We start from the raw sequence: 19587 nt of genomic DNA on the forward strand, positions 1-19587 counted from the left end.
CTGGTACAGACAGCAACATTTCTATCTTAATGGAGTGGAGTTTGAGCAAACATCCATTAGAACATGTCCACAAAAAAGTCATTCATGTTCTCCTGTAATTCATGTACTGATTTGCTATTTCTCAGAATGAACTGGGTGCCATCAGCATATCACATCACCTGATACCCAAAGGCTCTGATAATTTCAGCTTAGGGGTGGAGATAGATGTGAAAGAGGATAAGGAGAGGGAAGAGCCCTGGGGAACTTCATATCTCAGTGTGAAGGAATCAGAGCAGAATGGAGAGAGAATTCAAGATTGAATTTTCTCCAAAACAGAAGACGTAAATCAGTGTAAGTAAGCCAGAGGGCTAAACATTCTTCCCCAAACTTTGCAGATGGTTTACAAATAGTGTCAACTGTGAGATCACACTTAGATGTTTCCAATAATGGTTTATTCACCGCTTTATTCTATTTCTAAGGCACCACCATGGGTGTTAAATGAGGCATTCAAGAATAGAGTTAAGGCACAAGTTACAGAAGGAGCAAGGATTTTAAAGATCTACACTTTACAGATATTTGTCCAGCTAGCCACATTTTTGGAAGGTGCAAAAATCAGTAATTCCTTTTTGAAAATCTTAGGATAGTTGGTTGGTTAGAGAAGAACCTGGAGACAAAAGTCTATTGCGTAGCCAGGTCCTGCGGATGGAACGTATTGGGAATCTTTGTAATTTCTTCATGGATATACCTAATCTTTTAGCGAAAGAAGGTGGCTAAGTTCTCACTTAAAGGCAGTATTTGAGTGGGATTCATCTTAAGGCTATTGTGAGGCTATTGTCGATATTAATCTTTGAAGTAACTTGGAATAATGTCCTGGATAAGTTAGCAACCTCAGAGATTAAGTTATCACTATAGAAAATGTTGCAAGTAATGACGCTTTGCTTATAGGATCTTAGCTGAGAGTGAAAGAACCTGTGAATTCACTCTGACCAGGATCAGCACCAAGATCGTCCATCTGTTGCATCTTAAATCTTTCCTTTCTGAATTCTAAGGTGAGCAAGCAGTGTGAGAGTTCTTATTATTAAAGAGTACTTCTGTCTGAGGAAGATTGTGGTGGTCAACAAGTCATGTATTGTATTGAAGTTACAAACTAATTTTTTCGGGTAGTTGCTAAATGCATCTCAAACAGCATTAATCCAATCACATGCTTGGGCCACATCAAGTTTGTCCTAGTAATGAGTTGTCCTCTATACAAAGAGTAGTTTACCACCAAGGTGACTATATAGAAGCTAAGAAGTTTAGTAGCTTATAATCAGCCCAGGTGAGAGGACATACTTCACCTATGTCCACTAATTTTGGTGGACTGTGCTTCACAATGGGGGTGGGCCTCATAACATCTGATAGACACATGGATTTAACAAGGCCTGCAGAAAGTTACTTGCTTGAGTACCAAATGCTCTTTGGCCCAGATACTAAAATAACATAGTTGTCACTTTGATGGAAATAGCTCCATCAAAATCAGGAGCTTTTCTAGAAATGTCTTATGGGCAGTGGGTGTGCATTTTACTAAAAGGAAGATGTCCTTAGACGTTGTACACTGGGTGACGAATGTCAGCTGTACAGCTAGATCCTAAACTTCCTCGATAGCCAGTGTATGGAATTTGAACAGCAAAGACACCCTGTCCGGACATTCGTATTGCAGGAAACAATTAAATATCCCTCTAAAATAGCAATAGCAAAGCTGGATCCTGAGACTTCAAGGCGGCAGGTCTCAGTTAAAAAGATATGGCAATAAGGCAGGGCAGGAAGTTAGGAGAAAACTTTGAACTTATGTGCAGCCAAACAATGGATGTTTATTAGAGCACATGCCAGGCTGAAATTAGACTAAGCTTCGAAAATTGAAGAAAGGCACCAGGGGTATTCACAAGGTGAGGAATCTGCAGTTAAAAGTAATATTATACAATTATGGCACCTCCAGAGCACCCCTGAATTACTGCTGGCTGCCACATTATGGAATTCGCAATAAAAGAGTGAATGTAAAAATATATTTCTTTAAAGGCATTTGAAGACATTATTTTTTGCACCTATTAAATTGCAAGATGCATAGGATGAGTAATTAGGATCACATTTTGCATTTTCATGGCTTTCTAATCCAGTGCTTGGACATTCCTGGCAGTAAAACAACCAGGATATATATTTCATGAAAAGGAAATACAAAATTATTTGACCCCAAGTTTCAGAGACTGTAGCTTTGCAGATCAGACAAGGAGAGTAATACATTGCATGACGCATAGACCTTGTAGCCAGACTTCTGTGGCGCGAAAATGGAAACAGAGAGTGTTTTCCTGATAATCTCCATGAATAAAACACAAAAATATGTTGTAGAGATTGTGACCTAGCAAGATGTGCAGTTATGTACTGTGAGAAAATGGGGTGTATTATATGGTGTGGTTGTGCGTGTTCACTGTGTAACACTTACCAACCACTTTAGGACCTTTAGCTTTCATATATAAAACCTTCAGCTCAACCCGGGGAAACCCGGACAAATTGGACTTGATACTAGAAGCTATTGAAAAATCCTGCATAAACCTTAAAGCTAAAAGTGACGTATCTCAATGGAAGTTACTCTGCTACGAGATGACCAGAGGAAGATATTTGATTGGGTGTCACAGATGGAATGTTCTTTACATGAGCTAGATCCCAAAATGGATGACTCCCAGAAACAATGGATGGCACTCGCATAATGTGTGCTCTTCCTGTAGGTGAGAGTGGACAAAGTTAAGGGCCCCACCCACAAAACCAACCTTAGAATAGTGGGCTTGGCAGAGGTGGTGGATGGAGGAGACCCGGTCACCTACCTTGGGATATGGGTAAAATCCATCATGCCTCAACATAGCAGGCTTACAGTGTCCCTAGTCCCTACTCTCACCTGGGCTCTGCGCCAAGGGCACTCCTAGCTATACTCCTGCATTACCCGATGGCCCGATGCAGATCAACAATCCTCAAGTTAAGCTCCTTCCTGGCAACACTGAAGTGTCCAGCACCAATGCGTCTCATTCATGAAGTGCAAACTGTGTGACTTGGGACTTAAATACGCGTTGCTCTTCCTGGCCAAGATCCGCATCATGATGCTAAACACATCCCATTTCTTCAAGGACCAGATGGCAGCCTGGGACTGAACAGGCGGCTTTTCCTCATCCGTTGCAGGGGTGCTGACAGGGACATGGGGGAAGGTCTATGGAGAGGCGGATGGCCCCGCTGGCGACTTGGCACCCCTGGGACAGCGAGATATCATTCCTTCGGTGGAGACAATTCAGCGGTCAGTGTTGGAAGCAGCTGTGAAGTTCCCCTCCACCCCAGAGGAGTAGGATACCAAAACAGGCAGATTCACCCAGCGACGCAGAATCCTCATCCTCTTGATTTTCGGCGATGAGCTTGGGGACTGCCTCAACCTGTGACAACCTGTACAGCGAAAGAACTGATATGACTGCTCTCTCTGCGCTCAAGGTGCCATGCTAACTGTGCCTTACACTGCTCCTTAGAAGAGACTAGACATCTCTCTGAAAAGACCGTGGAGCCTATCTCCATTATTAGAAGTCCCATCTCGATCATGGACTGCACCGTCCCCACCATGGCCCATAATGGCTCCACCAATGCATAGCGTCCATTCCCCTGGGGATGTTATTCCTAACCTAACTCAGTGTGCCTACCGTAGCGCTCAGATGCATACTCTACTACTTTCCCACCACATGGACTTATTGCAGCAACTGCTCTCATGCCCATTCTCATTGCCCCATCCCATGAATTGAGATTTCTTCTGATTTTTTCTGTTTAGACGGGGTCATGTTTCACTCTGCCTGCACTGAGGGGAGGAACCTATAAAATAACTAGCGATGCAAAGAGGTTGGCGAGTCTGCTCCACAAGTGGATTCTTAAGGAGCGCAGCCACTCATCTGACAACTCCGCTATTACACTACTGGGATGGTTATGGATTGGCCTGATTTGACCACAAGATAGTCATACTTAATGCATAGGGGAACCCATGTTGCCTTGGTTCACGAAACACACTCCATGACCAAAGAGGCACTAGGACTCTATAAGTGATGGCGGGTCAGGTTTATTTGACATCCGGGATGCTATGATGTGATCCAAGCCAGTGTCCTGTTCCAGCTTCACACATCAGTGACTGACAAAAAGGGCCTTTATGTCATTCTACACAGACTCCTGGATGGCTCCCCCAGGGCATTTATGCACCCACACTGATCAAGCTTTTTGTTAGCTACACTGTCGCGTTGGGTACCTCAATGGGCATACCTACCATTGCTCATCTGGGGGAGGGACTTCAACAGTGTACTGTATGCAACCCTTGACAGGTTGTTCCCTCCCCGAACGTGAGCCACCACATCCCACAACGCTAAACACCTGGTACTACGGCATAAAAACTGCAACCTCTTTGACATTTGGCTCCATCGCAACCCTCCTTACAGGGTACTCTACTTCTACCACCCGCATGGCCTCCACATGCGCTTGTACCGAATCCTATGCTTTGCTTGCGTAGCCCTACAGATACACTATGCTGATACCTCGGTCGCACCATCTCTGACCACAACCCTCTTCAAGCTAACCTATGCTGGGGCCACCTATGTCCTCTGATCCCTGCATGGTGCCTACAATCGGCGACCCTGGAGGATGTGGATTTCCACAACACCTTACAGGACAAGATAGTTGAACGCTTCTAACTCAATTAGGGCACAGTTTCCACTCCGCTGATAACATGGGAGGCATTTAAGGTAGCCACTCTTTTGGCGTGCTGATGGGGGTGAGACAAGTCAATGAGAAGCAGCTGACAGAATTTGAGGTTACACTTCTTCCTTTGGAAAACAAGCAAGCGACCCACAATACTCTATACCGCCTGTGAGGAAATGGAGTGTATTACATGGTGTTATCATACACTACCAACCCCTTTAGGACCAATCATGTTCGGTTTGTTAATACTTTACCAGTGTGACAATAAAATCCACTACATATGGGACACTTTAAACAAGTTGTTTTTCCTTTAAAGATTAAGAAAAGAGCACTGTATACGTTGGACACTTATGTATGTTGTTTTTGTTAAATAATCTAAGAAAAAATATCAATGTATGTACAGAAAACTCACATCATCAATGTGAGGTTTCATGTTTACTTTTGCGGTCTCAAGTTGTTAATTATATTTATGTAATCTATGTGTTTTTTATTCTTGTGTTGTTTAAATAATACACAATGGGGGACTGATAAGTCCACAAGAAAAAGTTGTTATGTGTTTCTAAGTGCACGGTTTCTTTTTCATTTAATTTGAGCATTCAATGTCATATATATATATATATATATATATATGACATGTTAGCATCTGTGGTGTAATAGTGAGAGGATATATATAACAAGCATTTGCAATGCTATTGGTATTGCCTTTGGGACCTTGTATGTATTTAGCTATGCAGCACATTAGAAACATCTACTGTTCTTTAACATGGAGGGAAAATAGGCACCAAACTGTGTGACACACCAGGTATGGGAACACATGGAGATAAATATTGCCTTTCAGGGGGAAATGGTTTAGTCCAAAGCTCTGTTTTTTATAGAAAATCAGGGCCTTCAGTGATCATATCACTGAAAATACAAGATTTGAAAAAATTATTAATGTCTACGGGTGCTCGTGGAAGACAATTTCTATGGACTGGAATCTAGAGAATGCTAGAGTGATTCTGGTATTTTACTGACCTCTTCTGGTCGTTTTCTTTCAAGAAAGTTAAATGGAGGCAGTTGCCAGAATTTCTTTTTTTAAAAGTCCCTCAGCAGAAAGCAATTCTGGTATTTTAGTGACCTCTACTGGTCGACTGCTATCAAGACAGTTAAATAGAAGAAGTTGAACAAGCAGAAAACAATTCTGGTATTGTACTGACCTCTAATGTTCATTTCTATCAAGACCGTTAAATAGAGGCAGATGAAAAGAAAAAAAAATACCTAAGTCGAAGCAGACAAGTCCTAGGGCTGATCTCCACAGCTCACAAAGTACATACACATATAAGTATATACTAAAGTATGTACAAGAGGTCTTGAATGCTCGATCTAAAAAGGGAGATTTGGGCTTTGCCATTACTTTAAATGGCAAAGTCTAGTTAGCAGTTTAAAAATGCATTTCCAGTGTGCAGTGACACTCAGAGACACGTTACCATTGTCACATCCAGGGTGGCATAGCCAGTGTTGCAGTGTGACTCTATAACTTCCAGACCCTAGATAACATATACTAGGCGATTACAAGTAAGTTAGCTTATGCTAATTGGGTATGGGCTAATAAAACATATACGTTATGGTCAGCGTCCTGGCAGTGAGGTCTGGTTAGAAGGCCTCAGAGCACCTCAAAGCCCAAAAACCACCAGCATCAGCCCAAAACTCTGGTGGTGACCATAACAAAGAGGAAATCTCCTTACACCGCCTTCTAGTGGCAGCTGGCACTCGACATGTGGAACTCCTTGAACAGCGGCATTGCCTCAACTATGCGGCACACAGGGCGCTCACCACGCTGAGTCAGACAAACAGGGGACTCTAGAGGCCCGACTGGTTTAAGACCAGATCATGTCCAGCAATCAATCACTTCCATCAAAGCTGGTCCAAACACATTACTTTACATGCAAAACGAAATATATAATTCTTTGAAATGTTACTGCCAAACACTTTACGAATCACCGTGCACATCCAAGATGCTGCCAGATATCTAGAGAGTATCACCATCCCACCTACAACAAGAGGCAGGAGCTAGATGCACCCTTCAGCCGGAAGAAATCAAGAAGCTTTGCACTCTACAGCTGCTGGCAAAATTCCAGACCCCCTCTTGAGTTTCATCACGATAAAATTGATGTTTTATCTCTAAAAGTATGAGCACTATACAGCCTACTTGACGTTGGAACTTGAAAAAAGCTTTTGATTCTCTAGACTGGAGTTACCATTCTGAGGCACTCTGGGATTTGGGGTTTGGATAGTAACTCTTATTTGACTCCTTCATATAAACCCTTCAGAACTTGTTCACACAGGCCGCCATACATCACGCTCCTCAAACATAGAGGCACCAGACAGGAGTGCCCTCTATCCTTACTTTAACATGTCTCCTGTGCATTTCTTAAAACACAATGCTATAACCCACACATTGTGCAGAGGATGGCAGTTAACAGCAGCAGAGCCCCATACATCTGCTGCTGCAGTCAACTCACACTATGGGCACTGGGCAGCACCTCATTAAATGGCTATCTGGTGCCCTATAGACCCACACGCAAACGGATCTTGATTCACTGCGGACTAAGTGGGTAACAGACCTTGCTTGAGTGCTTAATGACACAGAATGAAAGCGAGGCCTTTCTCACCCTCACAATCTCCAGAAACACCTGCCTAAAACGCATAGAATTCTGCATCCTACACAGGGCTTATATGGCCCTAGGGAAAATCAACAACTTTTTTCAAGGAGCTGAGACCGGCTACCCCCGTTGTCATCTACTGGGTGCTGATTTCCAGCACATGCTCTGGACATGCCCTACGCTGCCTGCTTTCAAGGTCATGGCTACCAAACACTTACAGGCACTCTTGGGATATGTCAGTTTGGGTTGCTGGGATACTGTTGCGATGAGTCTTTTTAAATGCCCTAAATACCGCACAGCCAAACATCCCCCATTTCTAGACTTACAACTCATCTTAACCATTAGATCTGTAACAAGACTTTGGGAGCCAAAGACACCCCCATCAGTGGTCTCATGGCAACTATGTGTTCTTTCTTGGGCAGATGCCGAGAGCATCCTCCTCCGCTGTTAAGAGGTCATATGAGATACCTACTCTTGCTGAGTTGGGATGAGCTCACTGAGACCTTTCACGTCCAGTCAAGGACCACACTTTACCCCCATAGACACGTGTCAGCAAATCGTTAACACTGCATTCTGATATGATTGATGTTCTGTAGGAGGCTGTTTAGTATAAGGTGCACACTTATTTAAGTGAAGCACATTGCACTAATCCAGGCAACCCTTATGGTGATTTTAGTGGTCTTTGATAACCATAGAAAGCTCTCAAAGTGGTAGCTGTGGACAGCAGCCTTCAGGCTGATCTCGAAGGAGTGTTAAGCAGCTTGTTTTACCAGTTTAATCAATAGTGAGAGTTAAATGAAAAAGAACCACACAGTGTTTTTATAAAAATACGTCTACTTATTACACAACATTACACATTGGTACATCTCCTACCCGGAGATATCAACACAATACACAACAGTACTTCAGATGCAGTAAAGTAAGTAGCACAAAATACAGTTGTCTCCAGGGGGGACCAAACCATATACTAAAAAAGTGGAATGTGAACTCCAAGGGAGAATGGGATTTGAACCAGTAGACCCAGAGGAGCCAGGGACACAAGGAACCACCCAAGGTGAGTACCCAGGAATCCCACAGAAGCAGAATGGGAACACAGCCGCTTGACCAATCGAAGTCAATGGAGAAGTCGCAGTTGCAGTTTTGCAGAAGGAGGACCCTTCCCAGAGGACCACCTTGGAGGACAGAAGGTTGGAGAGTCACCCCACCCGTGGATGCCCCGGGAACCAGGTTGCCTACACCAGAGAAGCCAGATGCATAGGGGTGAAGAGATGTCGGAAACCTCCGTAGACGGCAATGGAAGACTTAGAAGAAAATGCCTCCGGAGAAGACGGTGAAGACATCTGGGGGAATCCAAGGGTGGATTCTAGAAGTGAAGAACCCGCAAGCAGAGGGGACAGAGTCTATGCCACTCGGAAGTGACCAGGAGGCATGAAGACACAATGCCCACCAATGTCAAGAGGTTCAGAATAGTTAACTGTGACCTTGTCGCTGCAGCTGTGAGGACCAGGTGAAGCTGAGGAAGATTAGGAGGCGTGCATGAGCTGTCCCACGTCGGATATCAGTGACTAGGTGTTCGGTGGGAGCACCAATAAGCCTTGGTAGCCGCAACTGGTGTGGAAGATGAAGAAGTAGCAACGATAGGACCAGTCAGGGACTCACCAACAGCAGGAGACTTAGAGCAGGCCCGAACAAGCATAGAGCCCACTGACGTAGTAGAAGACCGTCAGGAGAACCCACAGGACGAAGGCACAGGAGTCGTAAGAGGACCTCAAGCAGGTCACCAAAGATAAAGGTCAACGGTGCAGAGGATGCAGTGAGGAGGATGATCTTGTAGGGAAAAGATGCTGGAGGAAGGAGCTTCTAGTAGCCCGATGATCAGAGCCAACACGCCTTGGCATTGGCAAGTCAACGCGGAGCACAGGAGTTCGGTCCCAGGGGTTGCCACGAGGGACACTGTCCTCAAAATTGCAGATAGGACAGGTCATGCCTCGAGGAGTTGCAGAAACACCACCTGTGTTATTAAGCCTCGGGAAGTCTGTAGGACGACAGGAGCAGCAGACCTGTAAGCTTCATTGCCGAGCTTCAGATGCAGGGGAGTAACTCCTTCACTCCAAGGGAGATTTCTTCAGGTACCTACAGGTCTGTTGAAGTACCTGGCAGATGCACACAGACGACGAAGAAGACTTAAAGAACAGCGAGACCAGAAGCAGCAGGAATCTTCCTTGATGCAGTCTTGTTTTTTTTACAGGGTTTTATATAGCGGGAACTTGACCCGAAGGTATAGGGTATTAGAGCGTTTTCCATAGCACCAGTTGCATTACATGAGGACACATTCAATGTTGGTAGGCACAGTGAGATTAAGTGATTTGCCCAGAATCACAGGATGTTCAGCGTCATTGCCGAGACTCAAACCCGGTTCCCCAGATTCGAGGTTGACCGCCCTAGACGTTAGGCCAGCTCCTTTCCAGTCAAAGTCAAACGAAGCCCAAGTGTCCAGGCGATGGAAGAGCGACGTAGTTTCAGGCTTGAGTCTTGTCCCACGATCAATCTAAGTAACCACCCATAGTTAAGCTGTTAAGTACCCTAAGGAAAGGGTTGGAACAACTCAGGGGTCGCCCAGAGGAGGGGCTGGACAGAGAGGAGGATACTCCAATGTCCTTTATTCAGTTTCATGCAAGAGCTGGAGCAAAGGGCTACCTGAACTGGCACAAACTGGAGAATCCAAGGAGGGCACCAAATGTCCCCTTCAAAGCAGCCTGGTGGCGCTGGCAAGCACCCCCACCTCAGCCCAATACACTAAGTCCTGTCTGGAAGGTGGTCGCACCTCCCTGTGACTGGAAACCTATTGTTCTACTTCCCCTGTTCGAGCTTGGCTCAGAAGCAGGAGGGAAGAATCAAGTCTGTGGTCGGCAGCAGCACTAGCTTGCTTGCAGATCCTAAAAGGCTGTTACCAGGAGTACAGGGAGGTCTCCTAAGGAGCCCCCCAGTATATGGGATTATACTTCCAACACTGGAATCGGCGTTGGGGCACAATTCCAACATGTTTGATACCAAACATGACCAGGTTTGGTGCAGCCTCTATATAGTTAGCTATCTCAGAATGACTGATGTCTAGTAGATGTATATAAATGGCTGACCTCACTTACAAAGCCTGGAGAATCAACTTCGGGGTTTGTAGGAGTGTCCTGCTCATGCAGAGGCACCCTCACATTTGTAACCAGCACTCTGCCCTCAGGACTTAGGAGCCTGCCATAGGAGTAACTTTTAGGTTTAAAGTGCAGTGACCTCCGAAATAAGGAAACTTATATCTGTCGTGAAAGGTGCAAGCACCAACTCAGGCTGCAGTTGCAGGCCCGTAGTCACAGTTTAAGTGGACTCCCATGGGTGGCACAATGCATGCTGCAGCCCATGGGAGATCCCTGGTGTACCTATGCCCTGGGTACCTTAGTACCACATACTTGGGACTTACAGGTTTACACCAGTAGCCAATTGTGGATGTACAAAATTACTTCCGTGGTTAATTTAGGTTGAAAGTACAGTGACTGGGGTCCTGATTGACAGAATCCCAGTCAGACTAGGTCAAAAACACACTGACACCAACCAAAAAGTGGGGGTAACCATGCTAGAAGGATCCTACCTTCCTACATGTTCCATCTCCCATGGCAGCCTGGTGCTTCCTACCTCCTCATACTCCTTTTACCCTACACCTCACGACATGGCCTTTCCATCATCCTTCTTTATTATCTGACACTCCGCTTTCTCAACTGTTGATCCGGCCCCATCTCGGCTTCGGAAGTCCCACTATCGAAGCGCAGATATAACTCACCACTGGCCTCCAGACCCTCCCCAGACCCGCAGCAGGCTCCTTCTACCACTTCTTCCTCTAAGCGTCCATTTCTCCCTCCCAATTGTTGTGGTTTCTGTTAGTTTTTCACCTGACGTTTTATGTTGCTTTATTACTGCTCCTCAATAACAGTCATGCAGTGCAAGGATGAGAAATACATAGAGCAGCAAGACTGGTGCTGCTACGCTTCATCATATCTCATGCTCTGCAATTACCTCTATTATTTGTACTTTCAATCTGTGACTGCAAGTTTTTTGGAGCTAAGCAATTGTTAAATGTAAAAGGCAATAACAATACATTTGAAAAAAAAACAAGCTAGCCGGGGTTCCAAGGCAAAGCGATACATTGAAATCAGTCTTATTTTTGTGCTCATATGCATTATCTTGCATGTGAACCAGGGCACTGGGAATCCCATGCTTTGGCAAGCAGTCCAAATACAATAGGGTCTATTTTCTCAAAAGTGAATTCTAACTGTTCCTTGTGCTACTCAGCAACCAACAGTCATAATTCCTGCCAGTGTCTTTGCAGCATCTGGATCGCATAGTTGCCTAGTGTTAAACTCTGAAAAAGAGCAAGTGCCACCAGCCATAATGCAGGGAAAAGAACACTAAGGTACCAATTGTGAGCAAACTTGACTACTCGTCAGTAAGTGCTAGCAAGAAGAAGAGCAAAAGCGCTTCTCCCCAAATGATGCTGAAAGCTTATACGAATGAAAAAGAGGAGTGTTTATTTTAAAAGTCTTTGTGAAAGGACTCTGCAGAATGTCACTGAAGATTGTGGGTGGTATAACCTACTTCTTCATATCCATGGGGAGTCCAAGCACTATCCCCAGAAACATTAGTAACCATGAACTTCAGTCTGCTCTACTTTGCGTGCCAGTCAATAGGGAGTAACACTTAATTTTTCTGATGTGTGCAATAAGGAAAACAAAAAGGTGATGGGTGGAATGGTTAAATATTTATCATCCACTGGTAATTACACAGTTCAGTCTAATGTTTTTTTCACCACTATACCACTCTATAAAGAGGCTGGCCATATGCAAATCAGTGTTGGCCTTGCTCCAATAGAATAGTCCAAACTCCGAAGGCTAGGTCCCCTCAAGGTGGAAGCGCAAGCCACCTCAGACCAGTTTCAGCCAATTTAGGCCTCATCAGTGAGACACAGCTTGATTCCTATAGCACAGTGAGCACTGGACCGACATCTGAGTATATCCATTGCGCTTAGGATGCAGCACTAAGAAAACAAAATGGCGATGGATGGAATGCTTGCATTAATTTCAGTAAACAGTAATTACTCTGATCTCATTCCAGTCCTTCATTTTTTGTCAACAACGCTACTCTAGACTGTTTGCAGCGGACTGTTTCTATTGATGTAGGATCAAGACTGATTTCCATATAGCTTGTCTATATCTAGAGTGGCACTGTGAGTGAAATAAATTTGAACAGAATGTAGCCCCAAGCGAACACCAGTGTCCGAGATTAATTCAAGCATTCCTTTTATTACATTGTTTGTTGTCTGTGTTCTAAGAAGTGTATAATTCCAAAGTGTTTTCCATGCGACCTATACTACGAACCTACCGAACCCCTGTAGATCCTGTAAGCAGGAAAGCAAAGGCAACTGTGCATTAGGTGCCAGATAACCAGAGTCTCGGAGAAAGATATGCCATATTGTGAAAAATCCGAAATGACAATGAATGGTTAGGCTACTCCAGTGTGTGAACTGGTACATATCCAGATCCATACTCCTTGGTTTTAAAGCACATGCTAATAAAGTGAAAAGACTGAAGGGGGAAAAGTGAATAATAATTATTACCTCTGTACTTAAAAAGCCTTCCTACAAAAAACGGTGACCCTTGTACAGCTATATTTTATTTTGGTTAGTGTAAAAAAAAAAAAAAAAAGGAGGGGTTGGAATGATCATTAAGAATAAAAGTGACATGAGGGGGTAGGACAAGAGTCTCAGGTCATACTCTACATGCATCTCGCCACATTTTCTGGTAGCAACCACAAGATAGCTCTATTTTCAGAATCTGCACCCTTTCAGACAGCTCAATGAACAAGTTACTTACCTTCAATGATGCTCTTTTAGGTGGATACTCGATCTAACCGTAGATTCCTAACTTTTATAATTTCTCCCAGGTGCCAGACTCCCTGCAGAACGTTTTGTAGCAACTACTCGAATGCAGGCTGGTGGAGCCACGGTGGCCTCACCCGCCTCTTGAATTGATGGCACAGACTCATATATAGAAGTCACCCTATGTGTACTGAAGTCAGTATCCTTAGGAAGTCTTCTGAGCCCTCAGATGGGGATCAACCTGCAAGATTAACAGTGGACAAAGGTCCAATTTGCAACCTTTTTAGAGGCCTGAGGTCCACGCCACAGAACAGGAAGAAAGAAGGGCAGTGAGGAATGTGCAATTATGTAGAGTATCCACTGGGAAGAGTGCTGCCTAAGGTAAGTATACTCTGATGGATGTGTCTACATTCTGGTTTCTCACTTTTTGAATTGCTACCAAAGCAGTATCTCCCAAAGTTGGAGGGACTGAGAACCGGAATTACACTAGTTATCCTATAGGAGCAAGCATGCAAAATGGGCCTCCCTGTGTCCTTGAATCTAGAGGTGATAATTCCTGGTGAAGGTGTGAACAGAGGCCCATGTAGCAGCCTGGTAATGCCTTACACCCAAATACCTTGCATCCACACACACACAGTTGTGTCTGCCTTGGCTCCGGTGGAATGTGCCCAAAGGTCCTCAGGAGGCTCCTTTTCGGCAATGGGATAGGATGCTTCGATTAACCACTTCCGTGCGTCGGACAGCCCCCGGCCGTCTGGCGTCACAGTGGGCGTGTGCAGAGGACGGCCAGGGGCCATCCGAACAGCGCACGCGTGGAATTCTCCAGAACAGCGGGGGAATTCCGGCCGCAGCGAAACGGTTACCAGGACATTCTACCTGGACACGGTTAGCTTCTGAAACGCTTTTTGCTTCATAGCACCGGCAGAGACAATACGAAGTGGATCATCCCTGAACTTGTCCTTCCGAAGAAAGGAGTTGAAAAGCCAAATGTATGGTATTGGCCTGAGTCCTCAATCCTTTTTTTTAAGCACCAAAAAATATCAATAATACCAACAGCTGCCCTTCTCTGCAAAGGTCTCTATGTCCTCTTTGGCCAGCATAACCTGGACTTCCTGGGCAAGAATGGAGGCTTAAGTCTGAACATAATGAGTGGGAACATGAGGGGAAGTAGATTAGAAAGTGAGGGCTGAACCGCGTTGAACATCCTGAAGGATCCGTTAGTCTGAGATGATTACACACCAGCCAGGTAGAGAAAACTAGAACACTGCTGACAATGGCACAACCTATATATTCTGTCGTGTCAAGACCATATATTAACACATACTTAGTCAGGTCCTTACAATCTAGGATACTCTGAGCAGAAGCTTTCCTGAATTCATCAGAAATGGCAGAAAATTAGGTCTGTAACTTGGTAATCTCATAAAGAGACACATGTTTTGAGTAAGCAGATGTTAGCTTTGAATTGGAACCAGGCATTTTGGTCAGATCGACTGTAGGTATCAATGGAGTTGAAGCTGGTACTGGAATGGGAGGAACAGATGAGGCATCCTGTGCAGGAATAGAAGCATGAGCTCACACTGGCACAGGACCAACAGGGTCACTTGCAGCGGGCAGTTTCTGGCAGAAGGTGCCACTGAGGGCTTGCTTATGGCGTCACGGGCCCAAAAGCGCTGAAGAGGGAGCCGGCATCATGTAGAAAAGTTGCTCACGGCCTCTCTGAAGACCTGTTCCTACTGCATAGTCGATAAAAGCTGAGGAACACTGGGCACTGGGCACGCTGGAATCAATCTCAGAGGAGGCTCTAGGTCAGACGATGGAGGCAGAGTTGAAACCCTTGTGTGCTGACTGCAGGACTTCTCCTCAGAATGGAAGTAACAGGACATGAAGGAGTCCCATTTAGACGGCTTGCTTTTATGGCAGGACTTTATATTCGACTTACTCAAGGATGGTGATGTGGACTGGGAACGATCACGGATGGGGGCGGACAACTTGAAGCGGGTCTACTTTTGGAGCACAAACTATCCCACTTCTTTGGCCCGCCAACATGTAGTTTTGCTTCCCATTCACTGATGGTTTTTCAACGCATCAGGGAGCACTTGCTGCAAGACTTCAAGTAACGGTTAAAGGCTAGACATCGCAGGTCAGCGTCCTGTGTATCCATGGCCGACATATAAAATAATTCTGACAAAAGTTGGGAGAGTGATCCTGGATCAGTGTATAATAGCTAGGGGTGGGCGTAGTTCGCGAAGTAGCGCTGAGCGTAGCTATGTAAAGTGCACTTCGCACTACGCGAGCTACGCGTAGCAGTACGCGAACTGCGTAGTAGCATGTTCGCACTGTGCAAGATGTCGTTTTCAATGATTGCACAGTGCGGACAAGCATTCAGCACTGTGCAATCATTGAAAGCAGTGTCTTGCACAGTGTAAGCTGTTCTTTTCTGCTCTCAAATAGACTTTTACTCGAGCTGCAGCTTTCTCAACGGGGACTGGTAGTTTCTCATCACGAGCGGTCGCGAGCATGCGCGACCACTCGCAATGAGAAACCTGACCTCCCCGCGTTGAGAATCTCGCCGGGAAGTTTATTTTCCATGCTTGCGATCGGCAACTTGATGTTGCTGCTCGCGAACAAGGAAAAAGTCTTGCGAGGATGTCATTTTGCTTGCTCGCGGTCGCCAACTTGACGCTGAGGACCGCGAGCAAGCAAAAAATGTCCGCTGCACTACGCTTCACATGTTTGCACTGTGCTACGTGCAGTTCGCGTAGTGCGAAGTTGCGCAAACTACGCAAGCATAGCATAGTGCTTTGCCATCGGTTAATAATGGCACAGAAAGAAAGCAATGGACATCAGAACACAGGGGGCGGCGCCTATACGAGACTCTGCGTTGCTACTTCTGCATGTGGTGTGAGGTTTCTCCAAAGTCCAATTTACCGGTGTGCAGGAGCAATTGCCATGAAAAGTTTTGGATCCAGACTGGCACCTCGGGGAAATTCAAAATCTAAGAAATCTGTGGCTATAAGAATCCATTAAAATCACGTTCATTTGTGGCAGCAATTATATTCAATATATAGAGGCTAATATAAGATATAAATACATAGAATTAGAGCAATGTGCAAAATATGAGGTTTTAAACCATACCAATGGGTACATAGAAAGATGCATTATATGTGATGTATTGAGTAAAATTCTAGAATAACAATTAATACAGAATACATTTTTTAAAACCTAGGTATTTAAAGAAAACCAAAAAAAAGATACAATTATCACCACGTAGGTTAGGGAAAAATAAGGATTAATTACAACCGCAAGGAAAAGGAGAAAGAAATGAAGGGCTCAGTAGGTTGAAGTGTGGGTGTCTGTTGCTGCAACAGTTATGTGCATGAGAATTTGATATGGGCAATGTATCTTTTCAAAGTACATGGTTGAGACTTATGTTGAGAAAATAGAAGTCAAGATGTTAGTATTAGTGAAGAAAACACAGTAAAAATGAAAAAGTAACATGCTCTTTCATAAAACAACTTGAATATTTATGAAACTAAAACAGTCTTTAACACTGTATCAGAAAATGTATCCACTTCAGAGTAAAGTGAAATCCATTAAAATGGAGCTGCATTCAACAGTGGTAAAATCACTAATACTGTAATCACAAGATGGGGAAACTATAAATTATTACGGAATTAACCATATTTAGAATGTGCACAGAATAAGAGTGCTGTGATTGCTATGTGGAAAGGGAACCTTTGCAACAATCTCTAAGAACACCTAAATGTAATAATTTAACAATTTGTTATCAATTATATAATTTACTTATCTGTTGACTATTGGGTACTGGGTGTTATAAGTCTAGTCAAGTCCTAGACAAGGAATTCTAAGAATATAACTAATACATCATGATTTCCTCATAGCTTTAACTGTATTGTACTGTAACCTTGGAATCTTCTTCAGAGTCTAGACATCCATTTTTGTTCTCTGGCACACCTTTGACCTTGAAGATAAGATGTTTTAAGAACAATTACTACTTAGACTTTGATTCAATCAACACAGTTTGTAATTACGATTATCAACATTAGGACAGTATTTCAGTATATGACAGCAACAGTTTCAGCAAACTAGGGTGCGTAACGGGGTTCAAGAAGGTGACTGCACAATTCATATGCAGGAACAAGATTTTTTAGGTAAACAAGTCACACGTCAGGGGAACTGTTACTCTCACCCTATTCACACTGCCAGGCTAGGCGGAATTACTCAACACATTAAGTAAAATACTTAAACTGTAGCTCCTAAGCTGGCAGAAAAGATTTTACCATCACTTGGACTTATACATTTTATTAACAAGCAACGACAAAGCCAACAGCTGTGTTTCTTTTAAAGTGAAAAGCTATCACATAGTGAGCTAAGGGAGGGAAACAGATTGTCGAATTAATGGAGGGGGCGGAGTAAAGGTTTAGTTGTTTGATATAATTTCAATTAAATTAATATAGACATTGAAATGGGAGCCATGCTTCTGACTGCATTGTGAACTGTGACATACAGTGGTAATTGCAGAAACTCCAAGCACCCCAACAAATGAAACATCATCTGACTGAGCAAGGACCAGCCGTATGCAGCATGATTTAGAGCCTTTACTCTTGCTGCCACAGGACCCCACAAAACTGTAAACCACTGTGGTACAATCAATACTTTAGACAATCCCCATCTAACCTCATGTACCAAACGCACATTCTGTTTGTTTATGAAGAACCCACGCCGGCAAGTGCAGGAACAATCACCTGCTCTAACAAGAACTACTGCTTTTCAGGGGGAGCTTTAGACAAAAATCACACTTCTCCTTCACACCAGCAGACAAGGTATGGGCAGCTCAGCTCTAATAGCTGCCTCCAGGTTCTTCATGAGCTTGAAATCCACAGGGGCAACCAGAGCAGAATCCACTAGTTGCTGTCAACTGCCCTGCTGAGCACATACTAAAAGGGCCAAGAACCACCTACAGACTGTGAGGGATCCATTATATTTGGGCCCAGTACATGCTAGACAAATAAGAATTTATCAGATGACCAGAGGCTGTCTGTGCTCCACAGGCAGTGGAGAACAGGTAGCCATGGAGGAATAGGCAGTGGAGCATGATGTGGGGATATTTATTAGCGTCCTATTGCAAAGGAAGCCATGAAAGGTGTGGGTGAACCCACCATCACATTATTGGAAGTGGTTTGTGGCCTTTAGATGCCTAAGTGAACCCATAAATATTCTAGTGAAATAGGAAAAGACTTTTGATCATTTGTTCCCTGCACTTAGCACAAATTCTCGTACATTCACATGGCAGCCACTCTACCACTAGTTACTCTACTGGTTCCAAGTCTTGAGACTGGCGTCAGACTTTTACCTGACTTTTATAAGTAGCCCACTAATATGCACCTATTGTACACCTTGTTTGAAAGGTGATCACTACTTGTCCAGGGCAAAGGAGCTTCAAAGATAATATATTTAATAGAAAATGTATTTTTCTCAAAACTTTGAGTTGTTATATGTATTAACTAAAAATAAACATTTAAAAACTCTCATTGAAGTACTTGAACTTAAAGGCCATAATCCCTCAGCAGATTTTCTAATGATGTGTCAATTGCCAAGTCACTGAATAAAGAAGGTATTAAGTCCTGTTGTGTATCCACAAAAGCAGTAAGCGGATCACCTTAATCGTAAGTCAGTCACAAGTCACAGTAGGACCGTAACTTGGTTTTAGCATGCTTTACATGAACATGCTTTAAGATTATGCATAGTTGCTCGCTGTATTTCTTTTCATGAAAACTGTCTACCTCATTGCAATTACGTCAGCTCATCCCATTAGCAAACTGCAAGAGCCTTCTGAGCAGTTGCCATTCACCAACTTCTTCCCAGACAAACTGCTGCTGAGGACTTTGGCATCCATTTTGCCGAAGCTTACAACTTCCTTCCACGTTGGGCAGTCAATCACTCTAAATGTGTTCTTTGCTAGTCCCTTGAAATAGGATGTAAACTTTCTTTGGTTTGACCCCAAAAGGACTTTGAGTATTTATATTGATTGCAGTAAGGCCGGACAAGTGTGCTATCAGCTCTTTGTACGTTTTTCTGAAGTGAAGAAAAGGGACAAGTGTGCCGAAGAGGACCCTGTTGAGGTGGATAGCCTTTGTATCAAGTTCTGCAACACGCTGTCCAAGAACCAACCCTCTGAAGGAATAAAAGCCTATTCCATCAGGGTCAACACTGGTACAACTGTGTTGGTGTGAGTTAAGTCTGTCTTTGATACCTGCATGGCCATGACATAGGCGTTGGTGGAAA

The 19587-nt window shown here is 44.0% G+C and overlaps 1 protein-coding gene across 15 annotated transcripts in view; it reads right to left on the bottom strand.

Moving 5' to 3' along the window:
- The window catches only part of BLTP1 (bridge-like lipid transfer protein family member 1), a 1831302-nt gene that overhangs the window by 586746 nt on the left and 1224969 nt on the right, over nt 1-19587 (bottom strand). For 10 of the 15 annotated variants that reach the window (XM_086962209.1, XM_086962198.1, XM_086962207.1 and 7 more), the window contains one exon: nt 17207-17263. The exons of the other annotated variants lie outside the window; for them this stretch is intronic. In XM_086962209.1, coding sequence (XP_086818335.1) covers nt 17207-17263 — 57 coding nt within the window. The remainder of the gene's footprint in view (nt 1-17206; nt 17264-19587) is intronic. 15 annotated transcript variants of the gene reach the window in all.

The sequence above is a fragment of the Lissotriton vulgaris genome, chromosome 3_1 (assembly GCF_964263255.1).
Source record: "Lissotriton vulgaris chromosome 3_1, aLisVul1.2, whole genome shotgun sequence".
NCBI classification, from domain to species: domain Eukaryota; kingdom Metazoa; phylum Chordata; class Amphibia; order Caudata; family Salamandridae; genus Lissotriton; species Lissotriton vulgaris.